Source organism: Nansenia antarctica (genome assembly GCF_963989245.1).
Source record: "Nansenia antarctica genome assembly, chromosome: 18".
Lineage (NCBI taxonomy): Eukaryota > Metazoa > Chordata > Actinopteri > Argentiniformes > Microstomatidae > Nansenia > Nansenia antarctica.
The window spans coordinates 18,179,257-18,196,729 of record NC_137691.1 but is presented as its reverse complement, the minus strand read 5'-3'; the positions used below and the strand labels follow the sequence as shown (position 1 = coordinate 18,196,729).

At 43.3% G+C, this 17,473-nt stretch overlaps 3 protein-coding genes across 3 annotated transcripts; all 3 read right to left on the bottom strand.

Moving 5' to 3' along the window:
- Window positions 1-2,475: 2,475 nt before the first annotated feature.
- On the bottom strand, window positions 2,476-6,749 carry lmod1b (leiomodin 1b (smooth muscle); the record flags this gene model as incomplete). The annotated part of the gene is made up of 3 exons (XM_080548016.1): window positions 2,476-2,502; window positions 3,452-5,215; window positions 6,483-6,749. The coding sequence occupies 3 exons, from the start codon at window positions 6,747-6,749 to the stop codon at window positions 2,476-2,478; spliced, it is 2,058 nt and encodes a 685-aa protein (XP_080404142.1).
- A 2,127-nt stretch (window positions 6,750-8,876) lies between these two features.
- LOC308172903 (uncharacterized protein) lies at window positions 8,877-10,860 on the bottom strand. Its single transcript, XM_080547863.1, has 4 exons — window positions 10,734-10,860; window positions 10,264-10,407; window positions 9,901-10,150; window positions 8,877-9,760 (listed from the first exon to the last, which is right to left on the bottom strand). The coding sequence occupies exons 1-4, from the start codon at window positions 10,830-10,832 to the stop codon at window positions 9,096-9,098; spliced, it is 1,158 nt and encodes a 385-aa protein (XP_080403989.1). The 5' UTR covers window positions 10,833-10,860; the 3' UTR covers window positions 8,877-9,095.
- Window positions 10,861-14,098: 3,238 nt separating this feature from the next.
- Window positions 14,099-16,832, bottom strand: shisa4 (shisa family member 4; the record flags this gene model as incomplete). Its single annotated transcript, XM_080548230.1, has 5 exons — window positions 14,099-14,139; window positions 14,362-14,565; window positions 14,712-14,860; window positions 15,025-15,202; window positions 16,772-16,832. 5 exons carry the CDS (start codon window positions 16,830-16,832, stop codon window positions 14,099-14,101), a joined length of 633 nt encoding a protein of 210 aa, XP_080404356.1.
- Between the last annotated feature and the right edge of the window lie 641 nt (window positions 16,833-17,473).

The following is a 17,473-nucleotide window of genomic DNA, read 5'->3' as shown; positions in this document are numbered from 1 at the left end:
TTCATACTAAAGTACAGAGTTAGGGAGTTCATACTAAAGTACAGAGTTAGGGAGTTCATACTAAAGTACAGAGTTAGGGAGTTCATACTAAAGTACAGAGTTAGGGAGTTCATACTAAAGTACAGAGTTAGGGAGTTCATACTGAAGTACAGAGTTAGGGAGTTCATACTAAAGTACAGAGTTAGGGAGTTCATACTAAAGTACAGAGTTAGGGAGTTCATACTAAAGTACAGAGTTAGGGAGTTCAGTCTAAAGCCAATCAGATGCTTTAATCGTCAGGGATCTGGGCATGTGACTAATCCAATCTTTGAGAATCCCTTTTCTGTTCACTACTGCCCCTTGTGGACATATTTGTGCATGACCTACTTTTACCCAGAGAGAACCTGCCTCGTCCCAGTGGATACCTCCATCTAAAATAAATACTGCAGTCAGAGGTCAAGTGAATTAAATACAAAGCAGACAAACGATGTATTTATTCTCTGTGGCCTCCCTTTCCCTCTTGATATATTGCTGTTCCTATTATGACATATATTTTCATTCGCTAGTTTCGATTGGTCCCATAAGTTATGATATGTATAGCTTATATTTAAGACAACCCAATCATTTTCTTAGATTTGGGGAATAGCCCAAATGAGCATTGAACTCAGCAATCTCCTCTATTCAGACCCCTGCCCCCCTTCTCCATCTCAGATCAGTGCTCATGGTGAGCGCCAGACAGACCGCTGGCCAGCTTCCCATTATTAGGAACGGGAAAGGAATGAATTGCAGTGCAAGTCTCCATTGAGAAATGACCAAATATAGGCATTTCATGGATGCAGAGGTTGATCCAGACATAAACTGGCCTGTGGTTATTCCACTCAACCCCCACTGTGTGTGTGTGTGTGTGTGTGTGTGTGTGTGTGTGTGTGTGTGTGTGTGTGTGTGTGTATATGTGTGTGTGTGAGTGTGTGTGTGCGCGTGTGTGGCTACAGTGTTATTACAGACTGGTAAGGTCCTATACAGCCCTGAACATGACGTGTTCCCGACCCATGTAAAGGTCACACTCCATTAAGCTGTGTTTGTTCCCCAGCCATGTGTACAGAAATGGGAGTCAAACTGACACTATATACACAATCCTGCTTTAGGCCAGCATCGCTCTGTTGCCAAGGAACTCGTCAGTGCTCTGTATGTGTACACAAACATTTTATTAGGATCTATTTGACAACTTATACTTGGCATGAGACATAGAATTGTCCATTTCATTATAAACGAGCACGAATACAGTATCAGCCTACTCCTGAATCTTTCTGTTAATAAAAGTCAACTTCCCTTTATATTTCAGAATTAATGAAGTTATCATAATCAAGTTCGAGTATTTCATTGCACCTGCATTGTAAATATATTTTTTATTATATGTATACAGGCTCTGTAAGTAATGTTTGTGTAATCGAATATGACAAAGAGCAACCCACATAACATAAGCAGAATGCTGCTCTGTACAATATGATCACATTGAGTACAAATTAAAAAAAGACCTTCAATTTAAAGTGTGGCATAGGTCAACAAGGCTGTTCTATCATTTTGACAAAAGCCAGGAATTGAGTCCCTATAGGGTTAAGACATGCAGAATTACATAAGAGCGTTTATCTTTGGCATTTAGTAGATTGTCCAACCTGAAATAATACAGAATCAAAACAGATATTATTAGGGCGACCATACTTACTTCCTGATAAGGCTGAACTTCCATCCTGAGTCTCTCAAACAGACTGGGATTCTAGGTTGCTTTTTATGTGTTAAACGTTGCCTGAGATGTCAGTCTTGAGATTTGGCAATGACACACACATTTCTACAAACCATCTCCTCTCCCCATTGTTTTTTACTATGAAAGTGTGAATTGCTGAAGTCAAACCCAACTTTAATTCCCTGATATTACGCCATAAGAGAATTCCCACTTTGTTTGGGCAGAATTCCAAGTGACATGTGACAGCATGAGGCGGTTTCCTTCTTCACAAATAAATAAGCTATCAAATAACTTCAATATTTAAATGAAAGTTAAAGTTTTATAAGAATTAAAAATAACTATTGTAACTGCTTATTAATTGTTACCACACACTCCCACATTACACACATCATACCACGTACACTTATCAACAAACACATGAACAGCTTCATAATCTAGTGCAAAATGACAGGCCAAGCGACAATAATGGACACAAGGGAGACAACTAGGACCTCAGGGCACCCTCCTGCAGAGATCAGAACCCTGCACACCTCTCCTCCTCCATGGTGTCCCTGTGGTCCTGTGTATAGTTTGAGAACTTAATGGAGGCTGTGCATCCAAAGGAAATCTCGTGTTTCACTCTAAGCTTCTTGCCCTATCAAGGCCTCTCCCGCAGCACAGTGGTGAATCAGTGTGTGGGACGGCCGGGGCTTTGATCCTTGTGAGATGTCTGTCGTCCTCCATCCTCCTTTCCTTTTCTTCTCTTTTCCACGGGATTACTGCAAGAGCTTTGGTACTGCAACCTGCAAACGAAAGAAAAGGATGAGCGTATGAATGTGCACATAATAATGTGGGTGAATATATTGTACACACAATCAGATGTATAATCAGAAACACAATCAGCACATTGGCTCTCAGGGGTACATAAGGAAAGATTCAAATTTGATCCTTCAATCTGTCTTTTCCAGGATGTAGCCACAGTAAGATACCCTAGGGGGTGGATAATTATGTACTCATCAATTATATTTAAAAAACGAATACTTGGAAGTTGGAAATCAAGTAAACCTCCAACACTACAACAATGGAAAAACGAAATTCTTTATTATACCAATATAGAGAATAATTTAGCCATAGACAATAATAAGAAAGATCAGTTTGAAAAGATATGGGGAGAGATAGTGAAGGCCTTAGCTAAGACGTAAAGATAGTGCAAGAAACATAGTACTAAGAGATTAATTTGATTATGCATTAGAATTATTAGTTAGATAAGTATAGGGGGTAAACTGGGATAAACTTTAGACGGTTTAAAAAAAAAATATGGGGCTTTGGGATGTTAGGATGTGTTGTGATGTATGTCAAGTTGTGATGTGTTGTGATGTATGTCAAGTTGTGATGTGTTGTGATGTATGTCAAGTTGTGATGTGTTGTGATGTATGTCAAGCTGTGATGTGTGGTGATGTATGTCAAGTTGTGATGTGTTGTGATGTATGTCAAGCTGTGATGTGTGGTGATGTATGTCAAGTTGTGATGTGTTGTGAGGTATGTCAAGCTGTGATGCATTGTGATGTATGTCAATTTGAGATGTGTTGTGATGTTTGTCAAGTTGTGATGTATTGTGATGTTTGTCAAGTAATGTGTGTATAATGTTTTGTGTAAAAAGAAAATGGAAAATAAAATCTTACAAAAAAAAGAAACACAATCAGCACACCAACTTTCTCCATGATCAGAGACTGGCCCGTGCCCCCATCTTACCTTCTTCAATTGTACCGAATTGCCAGCCCTAATGGAGGCCAGCAGTTGGTCCCTCTTACCACCGGATGCGCTTCCTTCTTTATCACCTATCTTCCTCTTTGATACAGGCGTCAGAGTGTTCCGCAGGGAGTCTATATCCAGCATGGGGGGAGGGGGTGGTGGGGGCGCCCCAGGGGGAGGTGGGGGTGGTGGGGGTCCACCTCCTGGTCCTCCTCCACTCGCCCTCTTGGGAGTAAGCTTTGGCGACGGCATGGGTGAGGGGTGAGGGGAGGGTTTGGGGGAGGCCCTGGGCGAGCCCCTCAGGAAGCCCTTACCAGTCTTGGGAACCTCTAGCGCCCCCTTCTTATCCCCCCCCCCATTGGCCTGGGCCAGCTTCTGCTCCTGTAGACGTTTCTGTCTCTGCCGGTCCATATTCCGACTCAGGATGTTGGTCATGGTCATGCGCGGGCCGGCCAGCTCAAAGTGGTAGCCCAGCTTCAGGAGGGTGGTGTTGTCCTTCAGCACTTTGGTCATCTCCATCTCCGTCTTGCCTCCGCAGATGTGCCGCTGGTTGTGGAAGCGCAGCTCCGTGAGGGTGGCGTTGTGCTGCAGGGCGTGGATCAGGGCGATGATGCCCTTAGGAGTCAGATGGTTGGAGTCTAGGTTGATGCTGGTGAGGGTCTTGTTGCTGCGCAGGGTTCCCGCGATGGCGTAGGCCACGTGGTCGTCGGCGCGGCAGTTGGCAAAGGCGAGGGTCTTAATGTGGCTGTTGTTGTGCAAGACCTCCGCGAACTGGATGAGTGTTTTTGTCTTGATGACCTCGGAGTTGTTGACGTTGAGCTCTAACAAAGAGGGGTCGTTGCTGCGTACCTGCTCCATGAGCTCATCAAACATGCTGGCGTCTTCGTCGTCCTCCTCCTCCTCTTTGGTCTTCTTTATGGGTGTGTCTTTTGTCTGGACGCAGTTTCCAAGTTCTTCACTCTTGCTGGATGTTAACCCTTCGTTTGTGTCTTTTCCTTTGTTCTCCTCTTTTTCCCTTTTCTTTTCTGTTCCTGCTTCGTTTACAGTCTTCTCGTCTTCTTTCCCATTTTCCTTCTGTTTCGTCTCTCTCTCCTTCTCTTTACTGTCTTTTTTCTCCGCTGTCTTTTCACCTTCACTCTCCTTCTCATTAGACATTTGTCTCTCAACTTGCAGGTCAGACTTCTCCTCTGCGTTAGTCTTCTTATCTTCTGTTTTACACTCTGGGATCTGACTTTGCTTTTCAACCATCTTGGACACAAGTCCCCTTGCCTTGTTCTCCTCTCTTTTCTTCACATCCTCTTTTCTATCTTTCTCCTTGTCATCTTTCTCTTTTAGCTTGGAAATAAGCCCCTTCGTTTTGCTGCTGTCCACACTTTTCCTACTGTCTTCTCTGTCTTTTCTCTCTTTCTCTCTGCTGTCCTCCTTTTTCTCCTGTAACTTGAGGATCATATCTCTCGTCTTACTACTGGTACTCTCCCTATTCTCTCGTTTCTCCTTCAGCTTACTGTACTCGTTACTCTCTTTCTCTTTCATCTCCTCTTTCACCTCATTGTCCTTGCTCTCGACTCTCCTGGATCGATAGGATGTGCTCGCTCTGTCCTCTTTAGAGCTGGTCCCTGGTCCCTTGTTGTTTCTGTCCTCCATCTTGTTCTCTTGGTCAGACGAGACACTTGGAGACACTTGGATCCCGTCGTCCGTCCCTTCCTGACTCAGGCCCATCTTCCGAAGGTACTCCTGCTTCCTCGTCTCCTTCTTGGGTTCTCCCTATACAATAATAATAATATATATCATTATTTTTGTTTAAATGCACAAAACACAAGCTACACAAGTTTAACAGGGGAGGCTTACAGAGGTAGAAATCGCAGGATGGTCTCATTGTAATGCACGTAATGGAATGAGGAATTATCACATGTGTTTGATACCATTCCTCATTCCATTCCATGGATTACAATGAGCCCATCCTCCCAGCCCCCACTGGTCCATTATATGACCCTGCATGCCTTGGCTGTTATATGATTTTTCTGTTTGTTTATTTTAAATGTCATGCCATCATTTCTACTAGGGCAGTCGAAATTCTCATGGCTTGTTGCACTCCATGCCTAAATTAAGCAAAACATGTTCTCCCTATCCCATTCTGGGTTATGTAAGATATGATATAATATCGAAGCATGTCGTGTAAACTTTAGATATGGTGCATTTACAACAACCCCCCCCCCCCCCCTCCCCAGGGAACCATTTTATAGTGCAGAAATACATTCGAAGCAGAGTAGCTCAGCTAAGTGTTTGATTTGTGTGAGCGCCCCATCTGTTATTGCTGTGTGAGGTTTCCAGCCCGGGCAGATGTGTCCTTAAAAGGCAGTGAGCATAGGAGCAATCAACCAAGGAATTCCATCAAGCCGGGATTAAGAACCTCCACAGAGTCTAGGCCCCGTCCTCTCTGAAGTGCCTTTTCTTAAACACATCCAACGGCTAACTCCTGGCTCGCTAACCCTAACTCCTGGCTCGCCCCCACCCCCGTCAGGTGGGCCGCACGTCAAAAAGCTGTCAACAAAAACCTATATCGTACAACACGGAGTCTAACCTCCCTGAGTTTCATTTTTTTTTCATAAATATGTTTTGAAGACTTTATTCTGTTTATGAAAAGAGAGAGGGAAGAATGTAGAGTGGTTGTTCTGCACCCCAGAGGGGAATAGACAAATATGTTTTTCCTGGCATAGAAGCGACATGTGGTTGGACACTGTGGTGGACCGTGATTTATGAGCTGATAGAGTGAGGTTGATCATCCTGAATGTAACAAAAATAGTATCACTATTGCATCTGCGCTAGGAGGACTGAAGGATCTATCCATCGACCAGCAGACACTGTGGAATTCAACTAATAAACATGATTCGAGTTCAGCTCTGCTGCTGAACATCTTGATATAGTAAACAGTATGATCATAAATCCACCAATTATGTTACATGTTATGTTACCTAAAACAATCCAGATCCCCCCCCCCCCCCCCCCTCCCCCCATCATCATTTGATCATACCTCAAATGACCGTTCTCTTTGGCTGAGCTTCTTGGTGTCACGGTCCTGGGGGTCCCGCAGCTTAACATCCCGGTTATTATGGTTAGTGGCGGGCTGAGACTGTGTGTACCCCTCGTTGCGCTCCAGGTCCGGTGGTGCGGCCACCACCTCCTTCTCCAGCTCCTCCAGGTCCTCAGCTGACAGGTTGGACAGCAGGTTGTCCAGGTCAGGGTCCTCGCTCACCTGCCGACCCGTCCGCGTGAGCCCCCGTACCTTCCTCCTGGACATGACTGGCCTCGGGCTAGCTAGAGAACCTTGAAGGAGAACCCCCTAGGGAACCTTGAACGGAGAGCTTTTTTGAGAGTTGTGATATCCCCCTTTAAAATGATGTGCTTGCTTTCTTCCTGTAAAGTACTCCCATAAGCCAAAGATGATATCCTAGCTGCTCACCCAGAGCCCAGCAGAAGCATCAATCCTGCCGCAGAGGCTGGAGTCACAGCTGCGTTGCAGTGGGGGTACCAGTATGGAGTGCATCAGCCTATCATCAAAGTGGTCTCTCTGTGAGCCTCTGACATTCCTTGGAATCCTGTGAAACTGCATGTCCATATTTAGACCAGGGTACATAGGCCTTTAAAGGCAATGGGAAGGGCTCAGGTTTACAGAAATGCCAAAGCGTGGCATTACACAGTGAGACCTTTCCACTATTACACCACTTACCACTTTTAGAAGTTGTAGGTGTTCAGTGAATGCAAACTTATTAACAGCAAACCTTTATTTTTATTTTTTTAAATAATTACAAATGTAATTTGTTGTTTAGAAAGATGTCATTTTCCTAGAGGTGTTGTTATTACATAACTGAATAAGCAGTCATCTTACAGCTGGGGAAGTCTGTGAAATGTGAAATAGGCAATGAAATGTGTAATAGGCGATATATACATTCTATTACCATGTTACTGCAAGGCATTACAGAACCAACTCTATCATGTGTACTATAAGACTACACTTGCATGTGCATGTGTATAAAGTGCAAAATAAAAGGATAACACAGATGAATTGTATGCTCTGTATGGAATGAGATCAAAAAGATAATTGACTACCATGACTTTCAGAACAATCTTAGCATGATGGTCTGAAAATAGGGACATCTAGAGGCCAAAATAGTGACAACACATTCTCACGAAAGCCTCTACAATTTATGGTACTATATAATTAAATGGCTGATACTATAGTGCAATATAATTAAAGACATAATAAATGACAGTGTTTTACATCCCAAAGTTATACTTTATTAGAAAAAACATAGCACTTATTATATTACAATGTCATCCATTTAGCAATAGACAACTGTAAAGCCAAATCCTGTTGTAAGAAAAGACATTTGATTTTTGATTTACCAAAACAAAACAAAATACCCAAAAATTCAGATTAAGGAAAATGCCATTAAGCAAACGTACTTCAATCTCTTGTCAGCAGTTCCAGTAAAAAGCTCCAGTTTTCAACTAAATACTGTACGTAGGGTTAATAATTGCCGCATGTACATAATACATACACACAATAATTATCGAAGTAAGCCAATTCAAGTTGTAAAATAATAACAATGTCTTTTAAGAAAAACTAGTAATTCACTGTTTAAATGTCGAGACCTTTAAAAAAGATACAGTAATTGGACACGAAGAATTGCATGATTGGTTCACTTTTATCATTCCCCTGTAAATAAAACTCACTCTTCTCTTGGGCATCTTCATGTGTTTCACTTACTAGAGTTTACAACTGAAAAAGATGCATCTAGAATCTCAGTGAAGGTAGCATAGACTGTGACCTTATGCAACACGTTTGACCCAGATGCCCTGTTCCATGCGTCACCTATGAGTAGAACAGAGCTACTGTACAACACATCATGTTCTACAATGCAAACATCTTACAAGGGGCACGATAATGGCTCAGAGATACAATAAAGAAGTAGTGCTAAAACCATTCAATGGTAAACAGTATTAAAAAGTGGCTCCAGTATATTACAATGATCATAAGTCTTAAACATTGTAAATCCTTACAATATAGATGTATATGATAAAATATCAAGCTGTAATTTATTTAGAAAATAAGTTTTTAAAATAGTTATTCTTGAAATTCATAATGACATATTATCCAAATCAGGCAGCATTGAGCTGCAAATTCATTGGCCTGATTTGTTTACAGAAAACAAATATTTACATGGCGATCTAATAAATACAATTCTTACTGACAACTCGGCATAATGACGTAATAACTAAGACCAGATGAGGATGGACGGATGGAGAGAGAGGAACAGTAACTGACATTTTAATATGAATAAAGTTAACGTTACTCAATAACCAGGGTTTCTGCAGGTTTCAGCAAGTTCAATTTAAGACTTTTTAAGACCTTTTTAATGCCACTTTAAATGGAATTTAAGACCGAAAAAATATATATATGCGATGGTTAGGGGATTCCACTGTACTACAATACAAGCATAGCATGTCAATCAATGAGACTCATTCAAGTTTACTTGTTTTGTTTATTGAACATAAAAGCTCTGGTTCAATAACTTAATTAAATTAAAAGTGCAATTAGTTGGTCGGAAACATCTAACAAAAAAACCCCATCTACTTAACACACTCACGGCATGAGCCTCAATTCTGTGGCCTTACTCTCCAGTTCTGCCTCTATTTTTTTCAAATCACACATTTTTTCTTTGTATCTCTTCCTGAGGACGTTAGACTTTGTGATGAGCTGAGCCATCAAGGTGCCGGACTTCCCCTCAGCTTGCTCAGCAAACTTGTCTGCATCCTTCTCCAGAGAATCAGATACCACTAGAAGAGTTTGCTTCTTCCTTTTCAGCTCGATGATGTGCTCTTCTGCTGCTTTTCTTTTCTGCCCTTGTGCAGCGCTTTGCCTCTTCCTCTTCTCCAGGTCTAGGTGTTCTCTGTACTTTGACCTTGCTGATCCCACCGAAGTTAGCAGCTCCTTGGTGAGAGGGACATTGGCAACCCCCCCACAAACTGCAACATAGTCACAGACCAGTCTCTGGGCAATGACAGTGTCCTCCTGAATGTTAACGGTCTCCACCTCCTTGTTAATGGAGAAGCCTCTCTCGACTGTCGCCTGCCCATGGGATAGGAGAAGAAGCTTCTGACAGAAACCCCAGAGCTCAGGGTAGGGTTGGCTGAGGTAGCCATGCAGGAACACGTCAAGCCTGGTTTCCATGGGCCGGAAGGACAGGAAGTGCTCGTTTTTAGCCTCAACAGACAGGAAGTTCCCAAACTGTTGGATAATCACATCACCTATAACAAAACAGATGAAAGGAAATATGTGAAATATTATTTACATGATTAATCCTGATTAGCAGACAGGCTTATGTCCAATTGTCCATTGGCTAATAATCAGGGACAACATTTCCAGCTTTTCTATTAACTATTCATACCAGCAGAGACACCTCCAGACAACTGCTTGTCTTGCAGTAACTTCTGCACTAGACTTTTCATTCTTCCCTGGCATCCGTCTGGGTTGGCGTACATGACTGTGGGGTCCAGACATGCCATCTGTCTCACGATGGGGTACTTCAGGGGGCTCCTGTCCTGGACTTTCTTTAGGATATTTGACATACCCGTCATGCAGTCCTTCCTAAACTCTAGGGCAGTGAGCTCCCCTACGGTCCCCTTTCTCTGGAGGTCCTGACAGATGGGTAATGTGTTTTAAATACAACTGAATGGCCTAACACAGTATTCTCTCCTGCCTGTATATGGACCATCATTTGATATAAAGTTAAGTAATACATCTAAATTACCTTGAGGGCTGCCTCAGCACCCAGGCCTATGTCGGCTTCCTTCGGGTTGACCCAGCTCTTCTGATCAGCGACATCCAGCCTGACCAGCTGCAGTGGAGTGATGTCATTGAGATGCTCCCTCTTGACGAAACGCCTCAGCACACTCTGAAAGGGTAACAAGAAAATGCATGATGATTGTAAAGCAAGTACCTTTGATAACCACATTAACCATGAAATGCATTTCTATATAGTTATTTAAAATAATATCATATCACATATGCAATATATCAATAACAGTATGATAAGTAACCTTTACTTAGCCAAAACATAATCTTTCAGTAATTTTATGTATTGACTAAGGACGAGTTTAATTAATCAAGCCACCCAGTAGCATCTGCCATTTCTCCCTGCTCACACACACATTCAGCATGCCCACACACACTCAACTTGTTTTGCTTTTGTTGTTGATTGTTCATTATTAATTTGATTACCTTGGACAAGTCAGCCAAATCTTTGCCAAGGAATGGCATGACTGGTGTGTCAGTCTGGTACTTTGTGAGAAAGGGAGTGAAGGTCCTTGAGATGGCCATGAAGAACTGTAGCTTGGGCAAGATGAGCGGATCTCGCTGGGCTGCTTCGATGGTGTCAAATGACGCTGTCCCAGGGTTTGGCAACTTTTTTGTCTTCACTACATCCACATACTTCACCAGTGATGGCCATACCTTTAATTCCACCATGTGTATGTATTATTTTATCATGCATGTCTATTTTATCATACATTGTGCAGCACCTTGTAACTTTGTTTAGAAAGGTGCTATATAAATCAAGATTTTAATTACCTCTATAGCCCTCTCCACAACTGGCAGGTTCTCAATCCACCGATGGCCACAGAATGGTAATGGGAAGACTGAGGATTTGGTGAGGGCAATGAAGTCATCCCTCCTCGCTGGTGTATTGTGGAAAACAAAGTGCATTGCTCTCAACACCTTGGTGGGAGAGAGGAGAATGCTGAATTAGCCATCATCTCTCATGGGGAATGACACAAAGTGTGTAAGGGAGCAATACTGCAGGTCCTTCCTCACTGCCCTATCAGACTGCTCAACCAGCAGCGCTCCCCAGTAGACCACACACACACAGACACATACCAGAACTAAACTGACAGAATGACTGAACTGTACACATAATGTGTGCAGACACTTTTGATTGCATAAACCCTTAGAAAAATAACTTAGGAGTTAATAGTATGAAACATCTGTAAATTCATGCTCTCTTTAAATCCTGTCAAGTGTCCACTTGCTGTAATATTCCAATTTGCCTTGTGGGACAAATGAAAGATTACTTCTCATAGTTATAATCATCTTACCTTCTCCAGTTGCCACATGGAGAATCCACACTTGAATGCGTTGTGTAGGGTATGGAGCCCACAGCTACCCACAACAACCAGCTGGGCACCACCATACTGCTCAGCATGCTCTTGCTGTAGAAGCTCCAGAAACTTCCAGTTAACATTGGGTCCATCCATGGAGATGGACACCATGTTCCTCAGGTTCAGTCTCTCCACACACTCCTGAGAATGACATGAATATGATGAGAATAATAACAATAATAATAAATGATGATGATAATGATGATTATAATAACAATAATAATAGCATGATTGCCAATGGTTCAATGTACTTTAACATTCTGTCTGCACACATCCTCAGTTAACAAACTATAACTCATCCATCTACTCCCTCTCCCTACGCCCTTAGATACTCTCTCTCCCCACCATCCCCCCGCCCGCTCCCGCGTCCCCTCTCCCTCTCTGTGGCTCTCTATAACGTGGAAATGACTAGACTACACCGCATCATTCCCTATGGTACGCCTACTATTATACTGAATCTACATGACATTGCCAGTATCTGCCAAAATTAATGTAAAGCTAATACTTTGTCATTGACAAAATGCACTTACCTTGAAGTGTTGCAGTAAATCTTGAGCTTTAGCGTGTCCCATGAACTGCGAGCCCAGGTAACGCGACTCCACTTGATCGCCGACCCAATACCGCACGTGCACGTCGAGTTGCTTGTTTTTTGTGGCATGATTCAAACTCTCGTCAAACATTAGAACAAAAACTGACTCGTTCACATTCGCGATCAGCTCGTTTCTGACGTAAGGAGCTAATCCGAAACGTATTATGTATGACGCCTTGTCCTTTCCACAAGCAAATGTAGTGGCGATTTGGGAGTCGGGAAACATAATCCGAAAGATATCTCCAATCCCCTCGTTGGAGGAGTAGGACTGGTGCTTTACCACTGTATTGAGAACCCACACAATCTCCGATTTCAGTGTAGGTGTTCCACCAAACGTTGCTCTGAGATCGCTAGCAGTGCTGCTAGCAGCGGCAGCCGTTGTCTGGGGCGCTGAGCCCGGGGCAGACACGCAGAACTGGGAGATTCCTGGCGTCTGCTGTTGGCCCTTAGCAGCCGTTTTATGCCTCTCGCTTTTTAGGTGGCTCTCAACCGCCTTAATGCCCATGGTGCCGAGTTTGAATGTTTTCCTACACACAGTGCATCTTGCTTCTTCTGGGTAGCCGGTGGACTTAAGCCAATCGCAAAATCTTCTGTCGTCAAGCCACCTCTCGTTGAACTTGCACTTCCCCATCTCGCAGACTGGCTAATGCTAAGTAGCAAGCACTGCAGCTGACTATAACCAAAGGAACGCAAGGGGGAGGAGTCTGCGCGCTACTCAATGAAATTAAACGTTTGCTCAATAGAAAAATGCCGCGAGAAAAAGTAAAATTAAATAGTCCTGCCCCGACAATTTTAAGACGTTTGGGTAAAGTATTTAAGACCAGTTTAAGACATTTGTAATGAATTTAAGACATTTTAAGGCATTAATTTTATATACATGAATTTAAGACTTTTTAAGACTTTTTAAGGATCCGCGGAAACCCTGATAACGGAAGACAAGCAGAGATCAATCTGCCTAATAGGTTACTCTCAGTATGTTAACTAGCAGTGAGGGCTGCCAGGCGCCATCAATCTGTCTGCTCATCCAGGCTTGATATAAACAACACATAATAATAATGCACAGTGAACCATCCCGCTCACACAAACATTATCACCGTTATCTCTTTCCTTTGCGCCCACTATCAGATTAACGCAAGCAAACCTACAAAGAGACTATTGCCCATTCATAAAGTCACATTTCTTAGAGGAAAGTGCATATCAAAGGAAACATATGACCTTGTAGAAGGTGGACGTGGGTAACTGAACACTTGTTGTGGTGGATGTGTGTCAGTCAGGGTAATATGAGAGGAGGTTGGTAACGATGGTAACGACGGTTTACCTCACTCAGGGTGGTGTGACATGTCCACATTAGAACTGTCATCAGGAATCAGGTTCAGACTATCAGAGGAATCTGATTCAATTCATGCTCTGTTCCACGAAGGACATATGAATTAATAAACAAAACTAAAGTGCCTCTGGTGATCTTTTCCACAGCCAAACCACGAGGATAGCTAACAAGCTACTGCCTTCTCCTCTTAACTCTCTCTCTCTCTCTCTCTCTCTCTCTCTCTCTCTCTCTCTCTCTCTCTCTCTCTCTCTCTCTCTCTCTCTCTCTCTCTCTCTCTCTCTCTCTCTCTCTCTCTCTCTCTCTCTCTCTCTCTCTCTCTCTCTCTCTCTCTCTCTCTCTCTCTCTCTCTCTCTCTCTCTCTCTCTCTCTCTCTCTCTCTCTCTCTCTCTCTCTCTCTCTCTCTCTCTCTCTCTCTCTCTCTCTCTCTCTCTCTCTCTCTCTCTCTCTCTCTCTCTCTCTCTCTCTCTCTCTCTCTCTCTCTCTCGCAGAGTGTGTGGTTCAGGATGCTGTTTCATCAGAGACCGGGATACTGTCGTGGGGAGTAGGGTGGGGGGGCTGCAACACACAACGCCCAGGAAGTCAATTTCATTCTAGAACACATTATCAGACAATATACAGTATGTACTGTATATACTATATCAGCCCAATATATCTATAATACTTCTATATGGTGCCAGGGCTCCCTTGAAAAATAGATTCCTATTTCAATGGGACTGGTCTGGATTAATAAAGTATCAACATCACGCCAACATCAGGAATAACAGGTTATTCTCTTACCTCCCTGACTGAACCCTGGGTCTGCCATGGGGTACGGGGGGTAAGGGCCTGGATGCACCATGGGGTACGGCTGGGGCATCCCAGGGTACTGAGGTGCCATTGGGTAGCCAGGGTGCTGAAACTCAGCATGTCCTAGGGCCAGGGGTTTCCCATAGGCATCGTACATGGGCTCCACAGGGAAGCTGGCCATCGGGATTTGCTGGGCTGAAATAACACACAGTTTCATTATCAGTCAACATGGATTTAATAACGACCATGAATCTCTCCCTGTCTTGGTATTGATAAAAAATCACTGGATGTGCGTCGTGTGTGTGTGTGTGAGTGTGTGAACAAGTGTGTAGTAGGCCTACCATATGTGTTGCCGTCATAGGGAGACCTGCCCCGCTGCTGTCGTTGCTGGTACAGGTAGCAACAGGAGCACATGAAGCAGCACACCATGGTAGCGATGATCGCCACAAACAGCAGGATGGAGGAAGCTATGCCGGCCAACGTGGTGGGGCTAGGAGAGAGAGAGAGAGAGAGGGGTGGTAAAGACCTCTCCTCAAAGCCTCCACAGAATAAGCCTATTGACCCTAATATCCTCTTACTGTATCTGGCTAGTTTCTCACAGATTAAGCCTAGTCCTGGACTAACAACCATGCACCGACACCCACCCACACACACCTGAATTCGAAGAACATGCAGCGTTTCTGCTCCCTCTCGGTGATCATCTTGAAGGCGTCCAGACAGCAGTAACGCTTGTGGCAGTTCCCACAGCAGAACGTGATGAGGGCACAGTCGAAGCCGTTGTGCCAGGTGCCATTCTTATCAACGTACCACAAGCAGTCCTCATTGGCACTCGCTGTGCGCGGACACACACACACGCACACACACACACAATCACACACACACACAATGAAAAAGGGAATAGGATACAGTTATAGAGGCTGGTTTCACTCACTCTCTCCATTTATGGAGAGGCAAGAGCCTGTAAGTGGTGTTTTGATCTAGGATTACACTGGATCTTGGTCAAGCTCTTATCTAAAAATCTACCATAAATGTATATTGTACCTTAAAATCTCTTTGCATTTTGTAGTCTTACATTTGTTTCTGACCAAAGCAACATGCAAGTCACAGCCATGTTGGAAAGATGATTAAAGGAGGGTTTTAAAGGTATTTTTTCTGAGTGGGGAAGTCCCACTCGTATTTTTCTCTTTTTTTGCGATAGAGACAGTAGAGATTTGACAGGAAGGATGGGTGGGTGAGAGAGAGAGAGAGAAGGGATGACATGCAGGATATCTCCACGGACGGAATCGAACCAGGAACCCTGCGATGACATGGTCGACGTTTGTGTGTTAAGCATCCAAGCTCCCCAGACGCCTTGGGTTTGAATGGATTTAGAAACACTCACAGCTAGGCCTACTGCATATACAGCTCAGAGAACCACATAGTCACTCTTTGAGTAAAGAAAAATCCATTCAAATAGAAAAGTGAGCTACTTTCAAGTTATCTATACTAGACTTGCTAATGTAGGTCATTGTAGGCCACCTGCATGTAAACGGCTTCACACATTAAAGGGCACAACCAGAATCATACTGTGCTGGCTCAGATATTTTCTTTTCACTTTGGCCTTTCCAGCACCGTTTCAGCAACTATGGTGGATGCGTAACTAGGCCAGCCCAGTACAGCTCAGCTTCACTCGCTTCAGACCCTGTAGTGTGAATTAGGATTAGGTCCACACCCCTACAGCGCCAGTTAATGCCAATTCATTCTGGACCATGGGACTACAGATGCATTACTTTCACAGTGTAATAATATAATAGCCTAAGTCAAGTGAATTAGGTAAATTCCTGATCAGTACAACATAGCAACTTTTAGTTCTTAAACTCCAAAGTTGTTACTCTATCTAATAAAAGTAAGGTGATCTGTTCTGTGACCCTGCACTATTTGGTGCCAATGTGATGTTGTTGCCTAGATATCGGGTGATATTTAAATTACTGTATTTAGCCCTATGTAATGAAACATAATGTTCTGAGTGAAATTATAATATAATATCATAAACAAAATGTACACAAACAAAATGTACACATTTGCAATAGATATCTGTCTTGACAGTGCACTCTGCATATATAAAACATCCAGTACATAAAGGCTGATATTTACATAAATCATATTAGTGCCTTGGAGGCTTACCCGAAATAGAAAACAACAACACAACAGATCCATGATGACATGACGTCACACCCCGCGCAGAACGTTCTACCACATCAGGTTGTAACATTATAACATTCTGAGCGCATTCGATTGCAGAAATGCACCGATCACAGATGGAACAACAATCATAAATAAGACATGCAAATAAATTGTTTCCAGTAATGTTGACGCCTGGTGCGGCCTAGAACACAAACCCAAGCAGCTGAGATCATCTTACCCGGCCAGGCGGAGAGAGCCACGGAGAGGACCAGAGCCAGAACCACGGCGACAAGCGACATCCCGACTACTGGAAATAATAATAATAATAATAATAATAATAATAATAATAATAATAATTCATTGAATTTATATAGCGCTTTTCCGAGGCTCAAAGACGCTGGAATAATAAATATAAGTATATATATATATAAAAATAATAGCGTCTACAAAACCAACATATAAAATCAACGTAGATTAAATTGGCTTTGATAGATTAAATATAGAAATAGTCACGACTGGCGGTATAATCATAGTCTAGCGGGAGTGAGCTCCGTAGTCAACCAGATCTGTGGAGTGACACATCGGTTGCCTGTGACGCTGGGTGCGTTCGTAAACTCGCTCTGGAAATCTGAGCCGCACTCGTAGAATGCCTCTTGTCCAATCAAATGACTTGGTCCCTTTATGACGTTGGATCCAGTGTGCGCTCCGGCGCATACAGAGCGAATTGACGAACGCAGTCCTTGTTTGCCTGAGAGAGTGCGAGGTTCCTTAGCGCCTCCCCGGCCTCGGTGGAAGAAACAATATTGCATGTAATGTAATGGGCACTCAGCAACGACAGAATAGAATCTATTCGCTGTGGAACATCGCTTTACATAAGGGAGAGATGCCATAGTAACAAGACCAGGGTAGAGAGACGGGTTCAGAACAGACGGAGAACACA

Bases quoted from the DNA above. Each gene is read 5' to 3' on its own strand.
- LOC308172903 (XM_080547863.1), bottom strand. From the start codon at position 10,832: ATGGCCATCTCAAGGACCTTCACTCCCTTTCTCACAAAGTACCAGACT. The intron at 10,408-10,733 runs GTAATCAAATTA...TTACCCTTTCAG, and splicing joins ATTTGGCTGACTTGTCCAAG to AGTGTGCTGAGGCGTTTCGT. The intron at 9,761-9,900 runs GTATGAATAGTT...GTTTTGTTATAG, and splicing joins GTCTGGAGGTGTCTCTGCTG to GTGATGTGATTATCCAACAG.